Below are 21,537 nucleotides of genomic sequence, written 5' to 3' on the forward strand. Positions count from 1 at the left end.
ATAGTTGTTCACTTAGAGATGGCACAGACCAGCACATCCACTTTAAGGAAACGCAAACGCTCTCTCACTGCCAGATCCAGTGGGTATAGAGCTTCTAACGCTCATCTCCCTTTAAAACTTGCTTCTGGGGCACCCTATTCCAGGTCAATCAACTCCCGGACAACTTTCTGTACTGGAAAGTAGCAAGAGGCTTTCTGTAAGGAAATCAGAATGGGATTCTTCTTTGGTTCCGTCAGAATCTGCCCCAGGAACTCCCAGCATCTTCAGGGTCTGGGAAACCAGGACCGGCAATTCGTCTCTATGGAAAAACTGTAATATGGTCTGATACAGTTCTAAACCGGGGGGGGGGGGGTTTCCAAGGAAGATGTATCCTCCTCCATGCCATCTGGGTCCCTGCCAGAGATACCCTTGGTGAGGCGAGGCATGCCTCAAGTTCTGCCAAATAGGACTGGGGGAGGGAGGGCTTGCCAGCTGAGGTTTTGTCCGGACAGGGGCATGTGAGGTAGCAGACTGCATCTGTACGAAGTCTTGAAGGCCCTAGAAAAATTCCATCCAAGAGAAGGCAGCCAGGTCCATGCCTAGCCCCAGAGGTACTGTGGTAAGTGCCACTGAATTTCCCTCTTCCACGGATGACCCAGTCCTGGGGGTACTCAAATCTGGGACACTTACAGTTAAAGCTGTGGCTAATTCATCTGAATGGGAGAAGCCAGGCTTAGCAAAGTCCAAGGAAGCCAACTCTCCTTGGGCGTCCTCACAGTACTGACACAGGTTGGAATTCAGGGCAGGCTGTAAAGCTCTAATACGACAAGCAGTGCAGAGGACATGGTGCTTAGGTTTCTTGGTTGCTGGCGTCACTGGCGGCGGGAACTGTGCGTTCCAATTGGCTTGCACTTAAAAAATATGCACATAAATTAGAGCGCTCAGATGGGACGCGGCAAGGCGCACCCTAGGTCCGTGCACTCAGCTTTTCTTGTATGCCTTTATGACATTGTTCACATAGGTATGCACTGACGTTACATGCACAGCCAACACACTGCGTGTACCAACGTCCTATGTAGGGCCATACCGCACTCACAAAAACGCACGCAAGATGGTGCCAATGAGGCCAACCACGCGGTATGCCTTTAGCAGGGCCTAGCCCACCGGGGGCTGCTCAACCCACTCAGAGGCCCAATTCCCCTTACCCCCACAGGAGCAGGAACCATGTCGGTACGGCGCGCCAAGCACAGAGACCGGAGGAAACCTACCGGAAATCCCAATGGTCTCTGGATTGGTAACTTTTTTTTTTTTTTTTTAAACTTACATGCGCTCAGCGCTTACCGGCTGAGTATAGAGTGTCTCCAGCTGTGGAGGGAGAGTGCTTTGGCTGTCACCAATGCACCTGGCTTCCTGCAGCAGCTGCCTTTCAGCTGCTTGAGCAGCAAAGTCCACATCAGGAACTGGCTATCGGACCAAGGCACACCTCTGAGGGATCTTGGAAATTGTCTCAGGAATTCTCAACTGGGGGAGGGACCTTTAAGTACCACCGCAGGAGAGCGGGGTTCAATCTTTTCTCCAACTTAAAAGTAGAATTTCTTTTTCCAAAAGGTACAGCGATCCCCATAGGGCAAGCATGTCTGCATCTGCTGGAGACAGAAAAATACTGAAAGGCTGAAGTCCCTGCAAGGGTGTATCTAGGGTGACGTCAGCTTTGAAACCTGACTCAGTCTCCATCTGCTGGCAGGGGAGCATAAACCCATTGGTCCTGAGTCCATCTGGCTACACCCTAGGAAAAGCTTTTTTTTCTGTATCCAGATGCCTTGTCAGCCACAATGCATAAACACAAGTGGGATTCTAACCAGAGAATCCCTCTATATTACTGGTATATATTTGCTTGCTCTTCAGTCATCACGTGTCCAGCCTTAAATGATTTCTGCTATACTGCCCAGCTAAACAGTGCAGTCTCAAACCTTATGACAGCTAACAATGGAATTCAAGCTGGAATTCTTGAAATTTAAGACAAGTGGCAGTTACTACCCTTAACAGGGCAATTACTACCTTTAACCAGTTAGTTAGTGTTGATGCTTTTGATGCAACTGCAACATTGCTCTCCGCTTCGACGATGGAGGTAAAAAGGAATTGGATTCAGATGCCAGCCAATGCTGGGCCCTGACTTTTATGGTCCAGGGTACTAATGTGCAGACATTAGGGAAAATGCACAGGACTGCTTCTATGGCCAAGTCCAAAAGCAAAGCACATTCAAGTTGCATTGTCTGAATTAAGAAGACTCCCCACCCTGAAAATTACTACTAGTAATATTTTTAATCAGTTTAAAAGTTACTTGATTTTGATTGTATTACTACTAACCTTAACATAAAGCTTGAAGATAGTCTGCATAAAACAGCAGTTACTACTTTTAACAGAAACATGGGGATAATCTGCACGGAGCAACAGTTACTACCTTAAGAAACTTATTGGGCAGACTGGATGGACCTTTTAGGTTTTTTCTGCTATCATTACTATATCATGTAAAATTGATTTTAACTGGGAAAGGTTTTCCTATCAGTATATGTATGCAATGACAGACAGCTGCATCAGCAAAATCAATCTATATTACTTGGTTTATTAAATAACTTCTTACACTGCCTAAAGTTTCCGGTGTTTGAAACATTTTTTTTTTAATCTATTGATTCTTAAATATAGCTCTTCTCCTCCACCTACCCACTCCCAACCCAGACCAGGCAATGTCACCTGTCTCTGCACAAACATCTACTATTATTTATTCCCTGATGGCTCTGGAGTATATTTTATAACCCTGCTGGTCCATTTTTAAGCATTCTTGCACTACAAGAATGGCTAATGTGGAGATTGTGTCTGTTACATGCGAGACCACAGCAGTTATGGCCTTGTCTCTTTTGCAAGATGAAAACACTATCATGTGCTAGTGCCACATCCTGATTTTGATGGTTGTCAATTTTTGTCATGCAAGATGCAGGACTGGGCAGATCTACTGTTTGTGGTAAACACAAACAAAATCAGCGCTAAGACCAATGCCATTTCCATGTGTGCGCTGTCAGCGAGAGTACACCTTCTATATACTTATTTAAATACAAAATTGATGAAAATGTTTCAATTTAATATTTCTTACAAAATTAATTTTGCAACAAGCAGGAGGCATGGCTGCTTTAAATTCTGCAGCAAACTGGTGAACTTTAGAAGACATTTTTCCCCACTGTTCTTCTCTAGTTGATCCCAATCACTAGACATGCTGATTTTAATGTTTATCCTAGTAAAGCATGACCACCAACTGATGTGATGCACAGCAGATACTCTGTTAGCTGCTTGCTAGGATGACAGGAAGTGCAAGGTTTTATAGTGAGAGTACTGATCTGCCTTCCTCTGAAATTCATATACTCTCACAGGTCTGGTGGGAAGATGGGATGGGTCTGGGTTCCTTATGATCATAGCCTTTAGTTGGCCAGCTCTTGCTTGTAGCCTGCTTTACAGCAGCTACCTTTTGGAAATGCAATCCTTGTCTAGAATACTGGTGAGCTCAAGTACGAGACATTGCAGACACTAAGCATCTCTTTTATGAATCGAAAAATGAGCAATTTAAATGTAACAATGTCTGAGGGATTTATCATCACTCACTACTGCAAACCATGCTGCGAGAGCCTTGATTCCGGGTTTTTCTATTCTTTTACTTAATGGTCAGACACTGGATTGCAAATGGTATGTCCTTCAAATCTGTTAACGATATTGAATTTCCTAAGTATTACTTTTTTACTTTTAACCTGTCCTGAGTTGTGTAAATCATATTTGTGTGCTATGGTTTTCATAGTCTGTATGCCAAGAAAGTTTATAAATAAAAGAGTTTAAAAAAAATGTGTTTATTCAGTCAGGCAGAAACATTCAGCTCTGGTCTTCAAGGGCCACCAAGTGGTCTGGTTTTTAGCATAAACCAAAATATGCAAAATAGCTCCGTTCTTGGACTATACCTATGCATATATAGTCTTATGCCTATTCATTGTGGACATGTGAAAACCAGGTCTGTTTGTAGCTCTTAGGGCTGAAGTTGAGGAGTCCTGAAAGATTCGATTGAAGAATTGGAGATTCTAAGCCAGGAAACCCACTGCGCTTACCAAGTAAAGGACTTTGTTCTGCAGTAACTCAGAGTAACTTGTGGTGAGAATTCCAATGGGATTGCTGGGCACAAACCGTCCTTCTTTCACTAAGCGCTCACACGTTCGCATTAGAGTCCCGGAGAACTGAGAAGGGTCAACTCCATAGTCTCGCCAGCCTCCCACACCATCCGCCACACCTGCAAATAAAGCAGCAAATATTGTATGCTCATTACTACTACAAGTGAGATCAATATTTTTGTACAATTGCCTGTGTGCTGAAAATGGCAATTTAGTTTTTAACTAACTGGTTGGAGTCGCACGCTTGTTGATTAGAATCCAGAGAGCAATGTCCAAATGTCGTATTTCCCAAGAGCAATTGCCTTTTCAACAGGAAACAACCTCTTACTAAAGGCTAACAATTTAGGTGGTAGAATGTCATTTGATGTCTCTAAAATACCCTTCACATCAAGGCCACTGAGTCAGAGAGCAAAAGATCTAGATTTGACTTTGACAAGAGCTTTGTAATCTGAGAGCAAGTTACAGCCAGATTCAACATAGCCCATCAATACTAAATGCTACTCATTCCAAAAATATGAGTGCAATCTTTTAAGCATCTGTTCTTAAAGCAGTGATAGAAAGGGAGATTCATAAATCCTTGAAAGCAACAACTTAACTCATCCTATAATCAGCAAAAAGCTGTAACCCAAGAAAACCAATGTTCTTTATATTGTATTGCTTTGAGCGATATTCTTTTCAAAGCCATCTCTAAAAATGTATAAATCAGCTTTCCATAAAGCTATAAAAATGAATCCTTTGTACAAGACTATTACTGGTTAACACTAGATGAAGCCTCTGATTTCAACATCTATAATGGCTATGATTTGTAACATTCAACATGAAGCAACAGCACTAGCAAGGCTTATATAATCCATCTGACAGAACCAAAAGTCCCTCTTTTGCTTCAATTTAGAATTTACCTCTACAAAGGATATTAATGTATGATGATTTTAAAAGCTCCTCCTACTTTGTCACTCCCACTATTGTGAATCGAAGTAGCAATAGGGGATGGCTAGCTGTACTGATCCCCTTCAGAACTCCATGCAGGCATAATACTGCAAAAGTCTCAGTATGACTGCAGCACAAAATGAATACTGGCCTCAGGGAAGGCTTTTTTTTTCTTTTTAACAGAGGGTGTGCATTAACAAATGTATATTTCCAGCTCCAAAAATGTACACATTGACGTATTAGGGGAAGAAATTGCAGAGCCTAGGAAGACCAACAGATATAGCACCAGAGCCAAGAAATAGGTATGTTGATATTTTAAACAATCTTGCCAGTACTGCTATATTAAAAATTACATATAGATTTTATTTTAGCAAATTATTTATCCCCTCAAAAAAAAAATTTAGATTTTACATAACCCCTTTTATACAAAATCTATCTATCTTTAGTCCTGGGCAACTCAGAAAAAAAAAAAAGTTAACCCTGTGACTTCCTAAGAAATCTGAGTTTGGGTTTATGCACACAAATTGTGGGCTCTCCTTATCACTGCACATGGGTGGGACATCACCCAGTAGTACAAGTATCACAACATAAGTGCGATACCACAGCACTGCACCAGGTGGATGGGAGGGGTGGGAGTGTGTGGGCTGGGACCATACAAAAAAAAAAAAAAAGTGACATGATTTACACAGTTGCACTACAAATGGGAAAAAATGAAATGCACAAACAGCAAGTAACTTTCTCATTACCACCGTGTTTGAAAGACTTTTACGGTAGTCAGCTGCCATTACTAGTTCATACGGCCAACTACCTAAAACGTTCACAGATCTTTAAGCAGAATTAGGTTTACTACTGTATATTACAGTTTTAAATTAATCCAATAAAACGCACCAAGCTTAGGGCTTGATTTACTAAGGCTTTTCTCCCATTCTCTCTCTGTGGAGACAAAAAAAAAGACTAAGTGAATCCAGACAGATTTGCTTTCTGAATTCCCTTTATGTTGTCAGCCTAACAGTGTTACTACATACCGAGGGTTTACAATTACATAACTGCAGCAGAGCTACTGAGATAGCGCTATGTTTAAAATCCATATCCATTCACTTGAAAGCAATATATATCAAATGGATGTTTGTAAGAATACACTTTAAGCCAAAAGAATGTCCAAGTACAACAGTTCAAAGACAAAACCCCCCCAAAAAACAGATTACTGCATTATTCGCTAGAGAAGCAACTAGCAGCTCCAGGACCAGAATCTGCTGAAGGCTAATTTGTGCCATTTAGTTCTGGTTAATTACTTGTGCTGCAATTGTTCCAGGGGACAGAATGGAATGTTAGTCAGGCCCTATTTAATCGTGTCTAGCGATACGGAGGAGATGCCATGACACTATCAGAAGGGGGCTCGTATTGTAGATGCCCGCACACACCTGCGGTAGCAGCAAACTTGGCACTAAACAGGGCCCTGAAGACAACTGATAATGAAGCAATGGAAAGTACAAAAGACATGGTCCAGATGCACCCAAGTTCCTGCCTTGGGAAGCAGACACATTTTCCTCTCCTTCCTTTGTATATCTGTTTTTTTATTTATTACTTGCCTTTTTGAATAAGGAATTCTCCCAAGGCAGGAAACAACATATCAGAAAGCATCAGAGCAACTATTATTTGCTTTCTTTAGGTAAAAGGCAAAGGAAATCTTATATCAGGACTCTCCAACTTAGCCAATATGACCCCATTGTAGCACCTGAAAATTCACATGACCCTAGGGGACAACCAAAACATGTTAGCAGGGATGTATTCCCTCTCCAAACAATCACACCTCCTCACTTTCCTCTGCACTTCAGTTGTCCACCCCCTCCAGAGGACCTCCTCTCCCAATCTCTACTAGTTTAGTTTATTCAATTTTTTTAATCACCTTTGCAAATAACTTTCATTTGGTATTTAGAATCAAAATTAAAAAATACAATATAAAAATTTAAGTCATCATCAAAATAAAATAACCCATCCCCCAGCTGATCCTCTCACCCCAAGGCCTTCCTCACTCATTCCCCATACCCTCTCCCTTTTCTCATATTCCATCCCAGCTCATTCACTTACTCCCAAGCACTTCTTACATTCCCTCTATTAACCCTCCACAGCCCAATCTCCTCTTCCCCTCCTCTCCCCCCCCCCCCCCCATCACCAGGAATCAATGGCAATATTTTCCTTCAGGCCCTGGGTCAAAGGTGGATGACAACTGGTGGGAAGAGCCTCAGTTTGGGACATCCTGCCTTACATTGTCGCAGCACTCATTTATTTTTAAATCTTATATAAAAACCAGTACTACTTCTCTGCAACTTCCTCACCCCCATCAGAAGCAAAGCTATTGACTGCCTGCACTTAAAATGTAAATAATTTAATGCCACTTTAAATAGGAACACTTCCATCAATGGACTGTGTCTTCATTATTCTTATGAGATATCTAGCTCAAACACAATCGGGCTGATACAGTAAAAATCGTGGGAGAGCGGGCGAGCACCGACTCTCCTGTGCGAGCGATTCAGTAAATTAATTTAAATTAGGGCCCGTGGTAAAAAGAAGCGGCAGCTGTCAGCGGGTTTGACAGCAGACGCTCAATTTTAGCAGCGTCGGTTCTCAAACCTGCTGACAGCCACGGGTTTGGAAACCGAACGCCGGCAAAATTGAGCATCCGGTTTTCAACCCACAAGCCGCGGGCCCCATTTAAAATTTTTTTTTTTTTTTTAACTTTTGGGACCTCTGACTTAATATCGCCATGATATTAAATTGGAGGGTGCACAGAAAAGCAGTTTTTACTGCTTTTCTGTGCATTTCCCTGGTGCTGGCAGAAATTAACGCCAGCCTTTGGGTAGGTGCTAATTTCTTAAAGTAAAATGTGCAGCTTGGCTGCACATTTTACTTACTGTATCGTGCGGGAATATCTAATAGGGCCATCAAGATGCATTTGCATGTTGCGGGTGCTATTAGTCTCGGGGGGGGGGGGGGAGGGTTGGACGCGCGTTTTCCACGCGCTATTACCCCTTACTGAATAAGGGCTTAAGCTAGTGCATCAAAAACGCACATCCAAATGTACTGTATCGGCCTGAATGCAAGCAAAATGTTGGTATCTTAGAGGAAAAAAGAGCAAAACTGTCAGGAAGTTTTAAAAAATTCTCATTTCCCCCCTACATGCCTCTTTTTACTGGCCACCCCCGGTGCTTCTCTCTCAACAATTAAGCTAATCCTTCTTTCCACTCAATAGAGAGAATTCAGACAGGCCATATTCCTAAAAATGGTCTCCTAGTTTGCCATTGGCACTTAAGATTATCAGGCTGGTACCTGGGAAGTAGCATTTAGAATCCTAGTGGCTTTGTGCAGGTAAGAGAACAGGAGGCTAAGTGTGCGTGCACTACATCTCTGCATCCAGGAAAGAGAGAGAATGGCTGCCAACAGGGCCAAGCAAAGGAAAGTGCATTGCAATTTGGGAGTACTGAACAGGAGGAGGGGACCCTTAAAAGAAACAGTCACTCTCTTCCAAAATATTGCTATAATGAAGGTGAAATTGTTTATAAGGCTCCCATAAAAGTCCCCTTTATCATAGGAAGCAGCCATAAGAACTCTGGACCTGAGCAGAATTTTTTTTCATTTTGATTTTGTTTCATTGATGGGGGGGGGGGGGGATTTCATTCCCTTTCATTTTTACTTTTTTTTTTTTTTTTTAAAGGTAGTAGCAGCCAGCATTGGGGCACTCGCCCCTGCTGCAAAAATTGTGATTATATAAAAAGATGAAATAAAGTCCTGCTGGGCCTTTTCCCCAGTTCCCGACTTTACTTGCAACTATAAGCATCTTCACGGACAGGGGCAATCTCTAGCTGCTGCCCTGCCAGGGTAAAGAGGTACCTCCAGAAAACAAAATGTCACTTCAAGACCTACTGGTGGAGCAGGAGCACCTGGAGCTCACTCCTGGCCACAGAAGATCCTTATGACTGCAGGTAAGCTGGGGGCAGAGCAGGAGGTCCAGGTGGGCAAACAGGATAGGGAAAAGGCTTGGTGGGACTTTGTTGGGTTTTGGTTTTTTTTAGCATCGTGATTTCTGTGGTGGCTTCCACTGGCTTTTTTTTTTTTTTTTTTTTAAACAAAAACAAATGAAATTTTGTTCATTTTTCATTTTATTTCCAAAATGAAATTTCCTATTTTAAATGCACATCCAGACAAATTTCAATTTCATAACAAAATTACATATGATGCTTAAACTAATCAAATCCCATTCTGTGTGTGGTTTTTTTTTTTTTTATCAGTGTCTGATGTTGATTGGGGCGTCCCAACTCCAGTGTCATCTAGAAGCAGAGGATACTGGATTCTCTGCAAGGAGAATTGTTTTGTCAGCTGGTAACAGACTCCATACGGGAGGACACGATACTGGACCTGGTGCTTACCAATGGGGTACAGCATCTCTGATGTTGTAGTGGAAGATCTTCTGGGATCCAGTGATCAGAGGATGGTGTGGTTCAGTATTACAGCGCAAGAGATGAGGGTCTTAGACTTCAGGAAAACTTACTTTCTTAAAAATGGGGGGAGTACCTCAAGGGCTCATTACCTGGATGGGAAAATTTAGGGGAAGTAGAAGAGCAGTGGGCAAAACTGAAAGGAGGTATAAGGGCAACTCATTTGTTGGGAAAGTAAATAGTTATAGTTTTCTAAAGTAGCTGAAAAGGTGGGGAGAAAAGTTAGCATTCATAAACAAGAGATCACAGAAAGAGGAAGACAGGCGACAGTATCTGGAAAAAACTAAGATGAGAAAGTAGTCAGGAATGCAAAGATTCAAATGGAAATAAAAATAGCAAATACAGAAAAGCAGGGGTACAAGACTATTTAGATATGTTCGTGATAGAAGAAAGTACAAAAGTGGCATTGTGAGACTCAAAGAAGGGGAGGAATATGTAGAGGCTGATGAGGAAAAAGAAAAATTGCTTAAAAAATATTTCTTCTGTGTTCACTGTGGAAGGCTCTGGAGCAGGATTCAATCGATTTTTGGAACAGTGCATTTTTGAGGAGCTGACTAAATAAAGTAGATAAGGTGATGGGGCCAGATGGGATACATCCAAGGGTTCTATAAGTTCTCTTCTGGCAGTTCCGCTTGCTGACCTTTTCAATTCTTCTTTAGCATCAGGAGTAGTTAACGGAGGACTGGAGACAGGCAGATGCGGGGTCCTATTCATACTAGTGAGGAGGCAGCAGGGAATTATAGGCTGGTTAGTCTGACCTCTCTGGTGAGCAAATTAATGGAATCGTTGCTAAAACAGAATAGTGCAGTTTTTGGAATCCAATGGATTATAAGACCCAAGGCAGCATGATTTTACCAGAGGGAATCTCCATCTACCACTATCCTTTGCTGCCTCCCATGCAGCCATTTTCTAAGTCAGTCACTCTAGGTCCCATACCAAGGGCATTCAATTTATTTATAAGTGTCCTAGGCAGATCCATGTCAAAGGCCTTTCTGAAATCCAAGCACACTGCATCTAGCACTCTTCCTTGACCTAGCTTTCTGGTCACTCAAATAATTGATCAGTTTTCTCTAAGAAGGGAGTGTACCTCAGGAACTGGTGCTTGGACCATTCTTTTCAACATTCTTGTGAGTGACATAGTGGAAGGATTGTCTGGAAAGGTTTTCCTTTTTGCCAAAAATACCAAAATCTGTAACAGGGAGGACAGCCAGGAAGGTGTGGAAAACATGAGGCACGATCTAGCAGCTACGATTTAATGCTTAATGCAGTTACAATGCAAATACCCAAGGGAGAGGTACAGTACTGGAGGTGTGAAATTCTTCTAACAGAAAGGAAGAGTGGGATCTGGCGGTGATTACATCCAATGAGCTTAAGGTGCCCAACAGGTGGATAAAGCAACAGCAAAAGCCAAAAAGATACTTGGCTGCATAGGGAGAGGAATAGTCAGCAGAAAAAGGGAGGTGATATTGCCCATGTATAGGTCCCTGGTGAGACCTCACTTGGAATATTGTGTACAGTTCTGGAGAACGCAGCTTCAAATGGATATAAACAGGATGGAGTCGGTCTAGAGGGTGGCTCCTAAAATGGCCTGTGGTCTTCATTCTAAAACTATGGAGATAGACTACTTAAAGATGTAAACATGTAACCCTAGAGGAAAGGCAAGATAGGGGGAGATATGATAGAAACATTTAAATATTTCAAAGTTTTCCATACACAAGAGGCAAGCCTCTTTCAACAGGAAGAAGGCTCTAGAATGAGGGGTCATGGGAAGAGGTTAAGAGAGGGTAGACTCAGGAGAAATCTTAGGAAATATTTCTTTACAGAGGGTAGTGGTTGCATGGAACAGCCTCCCAGTGGAGGTGGTAGAGACAAAAATTGTATGGCATAACTATATGGAATCTCCAAGGAAGTGATAGGAATTTATAAAGCTAAATTAAATAGGAGGATGGGAAGACTGGATAGGCCATATAGTCTTTTTCTGCAGTCATGCTTCTATGTATCATCGTTACTCCCAGCATTCTGGGGAATATCAAATACAGCAACTTAAAAGTAAAATGTTTACTTGATTCAGATATCTATCCCTAGTTATATTAACTTCATTTGCTTTCACATGTATAATGAACACAATTTTCTTTTAAGCTCATACTATTCCTGAAACACACACATCAGAACTATACTCCTCCTCTTAACATTTTTCTTACTTGTGTTAACCTGTGAATCTAGATCATATGCAGCAGTAGTAATAATAGTAATAGTTTCTAGAATGGGCTTATAGTTATAGTAATACAAAAAACTTGATAAGGGTAAAACTATTACTCAGCCTTAACTTTTCTAGTTTATGTATACCAGCGATACTCCCTCAATATGCCCTTCCAGTTAGCTTTCCTGTACGTTTATCTGCTAGCACAAAATTTGGAAACTTTTCATCTGAGCTGCATTCTAGTCCCAGTTTCTAATCAGTAAGTTGCTCATGTGGTAGTCTGCAGGTTTGCTATAATTAACATTGGCAGTTTTTCATACTAATGGTCCAGGAATTGTTGGCTGACCCATAATAGTACTGAAAATAGTTCCAAACTGACCCTAAATTACCCTTCTGGTCTTGGACAATGTAGTTCGTTGAAATTTCAAGGAAAACATGAGCACTAACTTCATAACATTGGAAGAAAAAGCCTTAACAAGCACTGCTAACATCAATATACAGAGTTGGCCGGATAACTTAACTAGCTAAGTCTGATTGGGCCAAAGAGACATCCTGAAGTTTGAAAGATAAACTTGTCTTATCCAGCTGCAACTAACTTCAGGACAGCTCTTTGGCCCAACCAGACTTAGCCAGCTAAGTTATCGGGCCAGCTCTGTATACTGGTGTTAGCCAGACAACTTAGCCGGTTAACTCAATTCCTCACAGTTATGTCCCTGAAATGCCCCTAATTTATCCAGCTAAATTCTAGCCAGCTAATATTTAGCTGGCTAAGTGCCCAACTCTTCATTTACCTGGATAACTTCCAGCTAAATGTTTTGAATATGGATCTCCATGTATTCTGCTACATTTAAAATTGTACTTTTCATTCTATTCTTTAATTTTATTTCTAATCTGCAACATGGCATAGTCTCTATGCTACAAGGTGAAAAGCTAAAAAAAATCATTCTACTTTCCCAACGGCTGAAAACCTGTCTGACCCTTGCACAAGCTGCAGTACCACTTTCTCTCTAGGTCAGGGGGTGGCCAGCTCTGATAATCAAGAGCTACAAACAGACCAGGTTTTCAGGATATCCACAATGAATATGCATGACATTTGCATACAACAGAGGGGGGGGTGTAAGCAACATTGTCAATTTTCAAGACAACTCCCCACCCAATAAAAAAATTTTGCTAGCTGCAATTTTTATGCATTATAAGGCAGCTTGGGGATAACTGGATGGAGCAGCAGTTATGACCCTTAAGAGAAACTCGGGAGTAACCTGCATAGAATGGCAATTACTACCTTAAGAAGCTTGATGGGCGGATTGGATGGTCTTTTTCTGCAGTCATTTCTATATTTCTATGTATTGTGGATATCCTGAAAACCTGGCCTGTTTGTATCACTTGTGGATCAGAGTTGGCCACCCCTGCTCCAGGTGGTGTCCTGTGTTTGATAAAGTTCAAGACTGTAATTTAAATACAGCCCAAAACAAGAAAATGTGCTAGTGATAGAGAAAATAGAAGGACTACAACATATTACTAACAAACAGGAAAATATTGAAAAAAGAAATCCATTAATCATCATTAGGTGGTCAAAGGTTAAATGCTTTCCACTTGTATCCATGCCAAATATAAAAATGGGGAGGGGGGGGGGGCACACACACAAAACCAACCAATCTTGTTTTGTAGTTTCCTCCTGCTCCAGCTCAATAGGAACCAGCCCCTGTTGGACTATGACGACATTAGCTTTCATACACAACTATGCAGAGCTTTTCCCCATTTTTATAGCCTCTGCCCCATCTAGACCTGGCACTGCAGAGACCGTCTTCGGCTAGCAGCCACAGACATGGCTCCCTTCAGAATCAGTTAAGCAGATGCCAGAGTGTGGATACTAGGTGTCACCATTATGCGATGGCAGAAAGATTCTCACTGCCCCCCCACAATCCTTCTCACCATAAGCTGCTTCGGCAGCTGGTTCCAGTTTCAGCTGAAAGCCAAAAGGAGCAGAAGGACTGCAGGGCCAAAACTTTAAAATTCTATGACTATTCTTCTAGCTCAGGTACATGAACTGCACTTCCCAGAAGCTTTGCTGAAAGACAGCCAGGTGGTGTTAGAATTCATTATCTCCCCTAGGCTATGGAACTGGTAAGTCGATATGAAGGCAGACAGACTGGATGTTGGGTGCCATCATCTACTATGTAGGTAGGCCAATAATGGCCTTTGATCATAGTGTGTTTTAAATATGAAGTTATCTCCCCTTTCTACCATATAAGCACAGATTGCTTTAAGGTTGACCCAGCATGGTCCTAACGAGAGGTCATAGAATCAAGAAAGAACAGTCATAGGACCATGCCAAAATGTGCACAGGGATTCTACTAGTTCCAAGAAGTTTTGAAGATTTTAGTACAACTGCCAGAAAGATATCAGGCACTCAAAATATACAGAGGAAAGAATATCACACATATTCATAAATGGACACCCCCCCCCCTTGAGTTCTTCATAAATATACCGGTATTTTAGATATCTTGACTGAAATGCAGAATATATCTATATCTATGGCTATAATGGGCAGCTGAGTAATTCTATTCAGTGCAATATATGCTTAGGAACAAAGTACATCTCTTTTGGGTATTTCCACAAAGTGCCTGCCAAATTTATACATGATTTGAATATATATTTTATTTTGGAATGCACCTTACTATTGCACAAAAGCACTGCTGTAGCTGGCAAAAAAGAAAAACCTGACTTGTATAATGTGCAGGTGTGACTTCAGACACAATAACTGAATGTCTGCTTATTAACTGCAAAAAGGGTAGCACCTTGGCTTACACAATTTGTGTTTCAAACCATAGTGTATAGAATTACATTTCTGTCAGGATTAATTGAAAAAAACTAATGCATTCCAAGAGTGTTTTGGTGAGCCACACTCTAAGAATTTAGAATGCCTTGGAACACTTTTACAACTTTTTTTTAAATATGGAAATTATTAGCAGCTGGAAAATGAGTCAGAAGGTATTGAAGTCACTTTCACTTGCCCTTCAAAATATGTGTGTCCAAACTGCTTTTTACATAAGATGGGAGTGACTGTTCTCATTGTGTTCTACTACACCCATATTCAAACATTAGCTGCTTTTAAGAAACTTAATCCAGTTAGAACTTGGCATTTAGTTTTGTAAACATACTAGCTGACATTGAGCTGTCAAGAAAAGGCTGCAAGTACATGAGATATACCTAAGATGCCTCATCCTGAGAGGAAGGAGCAAACTCATTTACGGTTTTAAAAAATAATTAGTTTTTCCCATGTCAATATATTCAAAGTTTGTGTCTGTTAGGGCCATAGCTTTAAAAAAATAATCCATATCCCTTTCCTTTACTTCTACTACAGATGAAAACACCTTAAGGCACTCAAAAAAAACGAGACCTCTAAGGGTTCATGTGGTATGGCAACATGTAAGTTACAGAAATTTGTCAAAATTAAAAGTTAAACACCAAAAGCATTAAACTTATGTTTGGTATGAAAGGTCCCAATCTCTTTTACTAGTGTGCAAATCATATTCAACTTCTAAGGCAAATATACAGATTAGGAAAACTCATTACTGCATTTATATACCAATAACAGCCCCAAACTCCCCCTCCCAAACAAACCATCACCCCTTCCAAATAAATCCCCCTCTGATCGCCTAAAAAAGAAAGGAAAAAAAACAGTTAAAGATCACATAGGTAGCTTTCTGATGTTCATTTAAGTTTTTTTGTACTTGGGCTGATAAAGAGAGTCTAATTTTAGGGGAGGTCCAATCACTTTCTAGATTCCAGGGAGCCCGACCTTTTTGTTTTTAATCATAGGGATCCACATGGTCTCGAGAGAGCAAATGAAATAGTGACCCCTGCCGGCCAGGGTCAATATCAAAGGGATCAGCCTCCTCGCCCGCCAGGATACAGGCACTGCCCGACAATGGGGCTTTCTTTTTCGTTTCAGAGTTTCGTACTTTTAAAGCAAACCCCGTGTGGCAGCCCCCAGTGTTTGAGAGGAGAGCGGGCAGAAAGTTTCGCCCGTGCCCTCTGCGGGACAGGGCGAAAGTCACTCCTTAGGCCCCGGCAGCTCCGGGCGACGCTGCCCTCGCACGGTAGCACACGGGGGGCCGCCGCCGCCGCCCGGGCTCCTGCACAGTTGAAGCCCCGCTTCGCCTCCCCAGCACAGGAAGAGGGAGGAGGGGACTCACCGAGCACGTCGGCCGTCCGGTGCCGGGCCACGAAGCAGGCGTCGTCCCCGTAGCACATGCCCTTCTTCAGGATGCCCTTCCGGAAGTCCTTGCCGAAGCCACAGCTGGCCGTCACCAGGCTGTAATCCCGGGAGTCCGTCTGCGAGAGCCCGCCGAGGACCGCCCTGGCCACCAACCTGCCGTAGGACAGGACCGAAAACATGGCGACAAGGGCGCGACGGAGGCGCCTCTCTTTCTCTCTCTCACACACCGTATCGCGCCGAGGCCGTTGACCGTCCGAGGGATAACGACGAAGCAGGCAAGAGGGTTGGGCCGATTCTGTCAGAGCCGGTTCCTCCGCAACTGCAGCAACGTAAGCGCGCCCGCCGCCATCTTCCGCCTTCGCCGGCGTGTTCCGGGCACAGCCAGGAGCCAGGCCCCCCCACCCCTCGCCTTCGCTCCGCCCACCGCGCCTCGGCTGGAGTCTCATAACGCTCTTGCGTCATGGCGCACGTCGGGCCCACGTCACAAGGTTCCTTAGTAGGACCCTTCACCCTTGAGTGAATGCTGACCCTGCTGCCGTTGTAGAGCCCATGGCATTTTCCTTTCCCCGCCATTCCCTTTGTTCTTTGCCGAATTCGGTAGTCGCAGGACACGGTGGCGACGAGCTGTCGGAGGAAGGGACCTTGGGGTATTAGTAAGGAGCCAAAGGCATGGAATGGACGGCTTGCACTGGTACTTGCCTTCTTTGCGATCCAGAGGTCATTTGTACATCTCAAGGTTATCAGAGGAAGGTCACCTTTCCAGGGCAGCCAAGTAGGCCCGAGCTCAGTCCTGTGACCTCCCGTATTGTATCCAGGGCTTCAGTTTAAATTCCGTTTGGCAGTATTCTATTTTCATAGATGTATAGGAACGAGGAAGACATAATTGACTTCCAAAAGTCTGTTTTTTCTTTAAAATGTGACATCTTGCTATTTTTTTTATCTCAGAAAAGAAGACAGTACTTTCAAATTTGGATGCACAGAATTTAACTTCGAAGATTTAAATAACTTGCTTATTTTGTTTTCAGCCTGAGGAAGAGAGAGTAGGGAGTGTAGCTGGCAGAAGTTATTTAAGAAATTAATTATTAGTGCCATAAAAAGGGATCACCTAATTTTTTATTTATTGACCTTTAGTTCAGCACAAAATTTAAATGGAACTAAATGCAGGTTGTTATTCCTGGGGGAATTCTGTGTAGCAAATTTTAAAATTATGTGCACGATATTTTAAAATTTGTCATACTATATCAAAATAATACAGTAAAATCACTGTCTTCCAAAACAAAAGAATCTTACTCAAAGATGCAAAATGTTAAAGTTGGTGCAGAATTCCCCCAGGGGTACACTTATAGTGCACCAGGGCTTCTGGTTTTCAATTATTTTATTTTAGCAATATATAGGGTCCATTGGGGAGCTTTGAGCTGCAGGTAGTGCTAACGTTTTGTAGCAACACAGTAGTATCTGGTTGTTATAAATGTAAGGATTTGAAAGATGTCAGTCCTATTTGCAGCTGCTCTTCGACTATGCAGACTGCTATATTAAAATCCTTGAAAACCAGAAGCCCTAATCATAAGGCAGCAAACCACTTCCCCCTACATATTCTCTCCCCCCCCCCCCCCCCCCCCCCAAATACTCTGTCTCTTCCCCTATTGTGATAACCCCAACACATATTTTCAACACTCCCTCCCCAGCTCATCCTCTCCTCCCTTGGGGCACTCTCCCTCACCTCATTCCCCAGCTCATCTTCCCCCTCTTTCTCTCTCTCTCACCCTAACCTGCCAGTTGCAGCTGTTGGCCTCCACCAGCTAAAAGACTGAATTTAAAATTTTGGTGCCTATAGGCAGGTCCATAGAGCAAGGAGGGCACAGTGCCATAGGCCTAAAGGAAGGATGAGCAGAGTCCTCTGGACCAAGTGCTTAGTACCTTCAAAATTTGGTGCCCTAGGCAGTTGCCTGTGCCTAAATCTAGGCCTGCTGAATGGTTTTTCTGTCCCCTGCTCACTGACCTGTAATGGGGATTTGTCTAATTGCTGGCCACACTTGGCCAAAATGTTAGTAAAAGAACTGTTAGGTAAAAGAAAAGCCTCAGAGAAGGAAGATTGCTGTGACACCTGCTGCAAATGCTGTTATGATTAGAGAGTCCTCTCTAGATGTCTCTGGGAACTATGGTTATTATTGCTTCTAAGGGCTGTGCAGGTGTTTATACTAAAAAATGCTTAGGCCCCGAACCCATGAGAACTGTTAGTCAAAGTCAGATAAGAAACTGGGAGTAATAGGGCACAGAAACAAACACCAAATAGCACCAAGGTTTGAGAAGCAGATGTGCTGAACTGTGATAAAAGCAATGAGAGGGAGGGAGACTCACTCCTGCTTCAAGCAGTGTAAGAAAAGTCCTATAAAAATGAGCAAAGCCGTAAGGATGTCAGCATCGTTATTACTTGTCAGACTTCTGGAGCTGAGACTGCAGACAGATTTCTTGGACCCATTTCAACTTTCATTAGGAATGTAAGTTTTTCTATCTTTATATGTATCTTTTAATACTTTTCTACTAGTTGTTATTATTTGCTTGCACTCAACTCTCTAGTGCTTGTTGTTATTTATCTTTTGAGTTATTATCCTTTTGCTTAGCAAGTGCTCAAATAAACTAACCATCAATACCCTGGATCCTGGTATACTGACTCAGTATAAGTGCACATGTTTGTTTGTGTATCCGAGAAGCCCCAAGGTATAAAAGTCACTCTATATCTCCTTCTTTCCTAAGAAATCGCCCCGAGGTAGGCCTGTGGAAGTACAGGCAGAGCCCCTTGGTATATTCTATGTGTGTGTGGCCTGAACCCAGAACTACCTGGGATAGCTATCTTCTTTCTGCACCACACTTTCAGAGTGCCTGAACTCATGTGCTAGTCTCAAAGTCTTGTGAGAACTGCACAGGAGTTTGGGCACTGCCCAGCTCATACTTCCTGAGAACCACACAGTGCAGAAAGAAGACAGCAACAGCTCCTCTTCTTTTGCAGATTTGTGGAGCCTTGCGCTTCCTGCATTAGCTCTTCCTCTTCCCAGTGGCTCGGAACCCACACTTGACAAATTCAGCACAGAAAACATACATTTTGCACCTGGGAGAATAATGTAGCATGATTCTGTGCAAATTAGGTATTGCACAGTTGTTCAGAATTTCCCCGGAAATAAATTACATAATACCCATTCTGAAACTTGAATATCCAGTCCAGAAGGGCTTTTTTTTTTTTTTGTAATTGACTGGTTATTGACAAACAGCACAGAAAAAACCCACAGTAGCAAATTCAGTGTACAGACGTACTATAATGTTATACCAGATGATTGATTAATAAAGTACAACTATAGTAAAAACAAGACTTTAAAGTTGCCGAGTTCTCATTTTTTACCTCCACCCTTCTCCCCCCCCCCCCCCCCCAGTCCCCAACATATGGTGTTAGTAAAATAAAAATGTTTAGAAGGTTTAGGCGTGTGCTTTGGGAGAATGTCTAAGGAAAGCAACCGCAAAGAAAGGGCGAACACCCACAGTTAGTGATTAACAATTAAGAACCCAAACAAGTAAAAGTCATTTCCTAGAGCTGATATCTCAATACTACAACCTAGAATAGACCAAGCCAAAGTGGGAGAAGAATAGGCAACTGCAGGCGAAGACACATGATAGATGCCCTCAAACAAAAGCCCCACCCAAAAAATGGTCAGTCATACCTGTAACTTAGACTTCCATTCTATATAGGGCTGCCACATCTTCTCAAAGCTGTACGAATAGCAGTTAATTTCCCCAAATAATACACTATCCAAGCGAGATTGCATATCCAGTAGAGACGGGACAGTAGTCTTACGCCACCAAAAGGCAATTTCGCATCTAACAGCAGTAATTACCTGCTACACCCATCTTTGAGAGAACAAAGTCCCCACTCCAGACGGTATAGATAATAAACAGACCTTAGGATCCTTAAGAACCTGAATGCCAGCTACTGAAAACATAAAGCCCAGAGCACTATCCCACACAGCTGCAATAGCTGGACACTCCTACCACAAGTGTAGAAAGGTACCCCTAGCTCCACAGCCCTTCCAGCAATGATCATCTAAGCCCTCAAACATTTTACTAAGTCTTACAGGGGTCAGGTACACCTATAAAGTACTTTTATACCCATTTTCTTTTATAGTAGAGGATACAGAACCCTAACTAACTGCATGAAAGTATTGATCCAATTCTTTATGCTCCAGAGGACTCCCCAGATCCTGATCCCAGGCAATTTGATATGCCTTCTTCCCCTGAGGCTGACTGCCTAATAAGGTATAAATCTTGGAAATAGGCTAATAAGCTTACGAAGCCTGAGTTCAATAATTTTCGAAGAGAGATCTGCCCTTTTTAAGCTCTGGGCCTATTTTTGAGGAGGAAAAGAAATGAAGAATCTGGTTGTAGGAAAATCAATCAAGTTCAGAGACCTGATAGCGTCAGCGCAGTGCATCAAAAGACAGGAGTCTCTGGCCATCCCACAATTGTTCCCATTTTCTTACCCCTTCACTGTTCATGTCTGTCCCAGGGGGAAAACATCTGTCATAAAGAAAGGGAGTCAAATGGTAAGTCTGCTTGTCATCCACTAATCTGGACCTCCATTTCCCCCATAATTTAAAAATTAAACTAGAAAACGGCGACAGCCCAGAAAGATTAATTCTACTCCATTCCCTGATCGACTATTCTGGCCCAAGATTTCAACTCTCCGTCTTTGTGCCAATGTAGAAACGCACTCAGTTGAGATGCAACATAATACCACGTCAACTGAGGAACTTGCAAGCCCCCACTCAGCTTATTAATAATAAAGAACTGATTTAGTAACCCTAGGTGGCCTGTGTTTCCAGATAAATCGTAGGAACTTGCATTGCCACAGAGTCAACAAAGAATCTAGCACATGCACCGGTAAGGTCAAGTAACAAAAGTGGGGCAACCCATTCATTTTAATGATAGCTCTCCTCCCAAACCATGAGAAACTCCCCCTGTCCCATCTATCTAAGTCTTTTTGAAGGTTAGTGAATAAAGGAGTATAATTCAGACCAAACAATTCCTTTATTACAGGGCCAATTTTCACCCCTAGATATTTCACCCAACCCTTCGCAACCCGGAATGGGAAGACAGCCCTAAAGCGGTCAAAAAGATCGCTTGGAACTGAAATGTTTAAAAGCTCTGATTTCTCCTCATTGACTTTAAAACCAGAAACTGCGCCAAAACCTCACATTTCCTGCAGCAAAATCTTCAATGAAGCTTCTGGATCCATCACCGTAAAATAGGAGTTCGTCTGCGAACATGGAAAGCTTATAGTGCAATGGAGCCACTCGCATCCCCTGAATACAACAGTTATGTAGCACCTTCCCTGCAAACGGCTCCAAAGAGAGCAAAAAGTAAGGACAATAGAGGACAGCCCTGTCTGGTACCTCTTTTTACCTCAAATGAAGAGGTGTATTCCCCATTAATCTTTAAGCAAGCCCTGGGGTTCTCATACAGGTGCCG

The 21,537-nt window shown here is 42.5% G+C and overlaps 1 protein-coding gene across 1 annotated transcript in view; it reads right to left on the reverse strand.

The window, feature by feature from the left end:
- Positions 1-16,432, reverse strand: part of PPTC7 (PTC7 protein phosphatase homolog) — a 55,962-nt gene extending 39,530 nt beyond the window's left edge. The window contains exons 1-2 of the mRNA XM_029619215.1: positions 16,001-16,432; positions 4,109-4,300 (exon numbers count right to left, since the gene is read on the reverse strand). Of these exons, the coding sequence (XP_029475075.1) occupies positions 4,109-4,300; positions 16,001-16,202 (394 nt within the window). The 5' untranslated portion in view covers positions 16,203-16,432. The remainder of the gene's footprint in view (positions 1-4,108; positions 4,301-16,000) is intronic.
- Between the last annotated feature and the right edge of the window lie 5,105 nt (positions 16,433-21,537).

Source organism: Rhinatrema bivittatum, chromosome 11, assembly GCF_901001135.1.
Source record: "Rhinatrema bivittatum chromosome 11, aRhiBiv1.1, whole genome shotgun sequence".
In the NCBI taxonomy this organism is placed as follows: Eukaryota; Metazoa; Chordata; class Amphibia; order Gymnophiona; family Rhinatrematidae; genus Rhinatrema; species Rhinatrema bivittatum.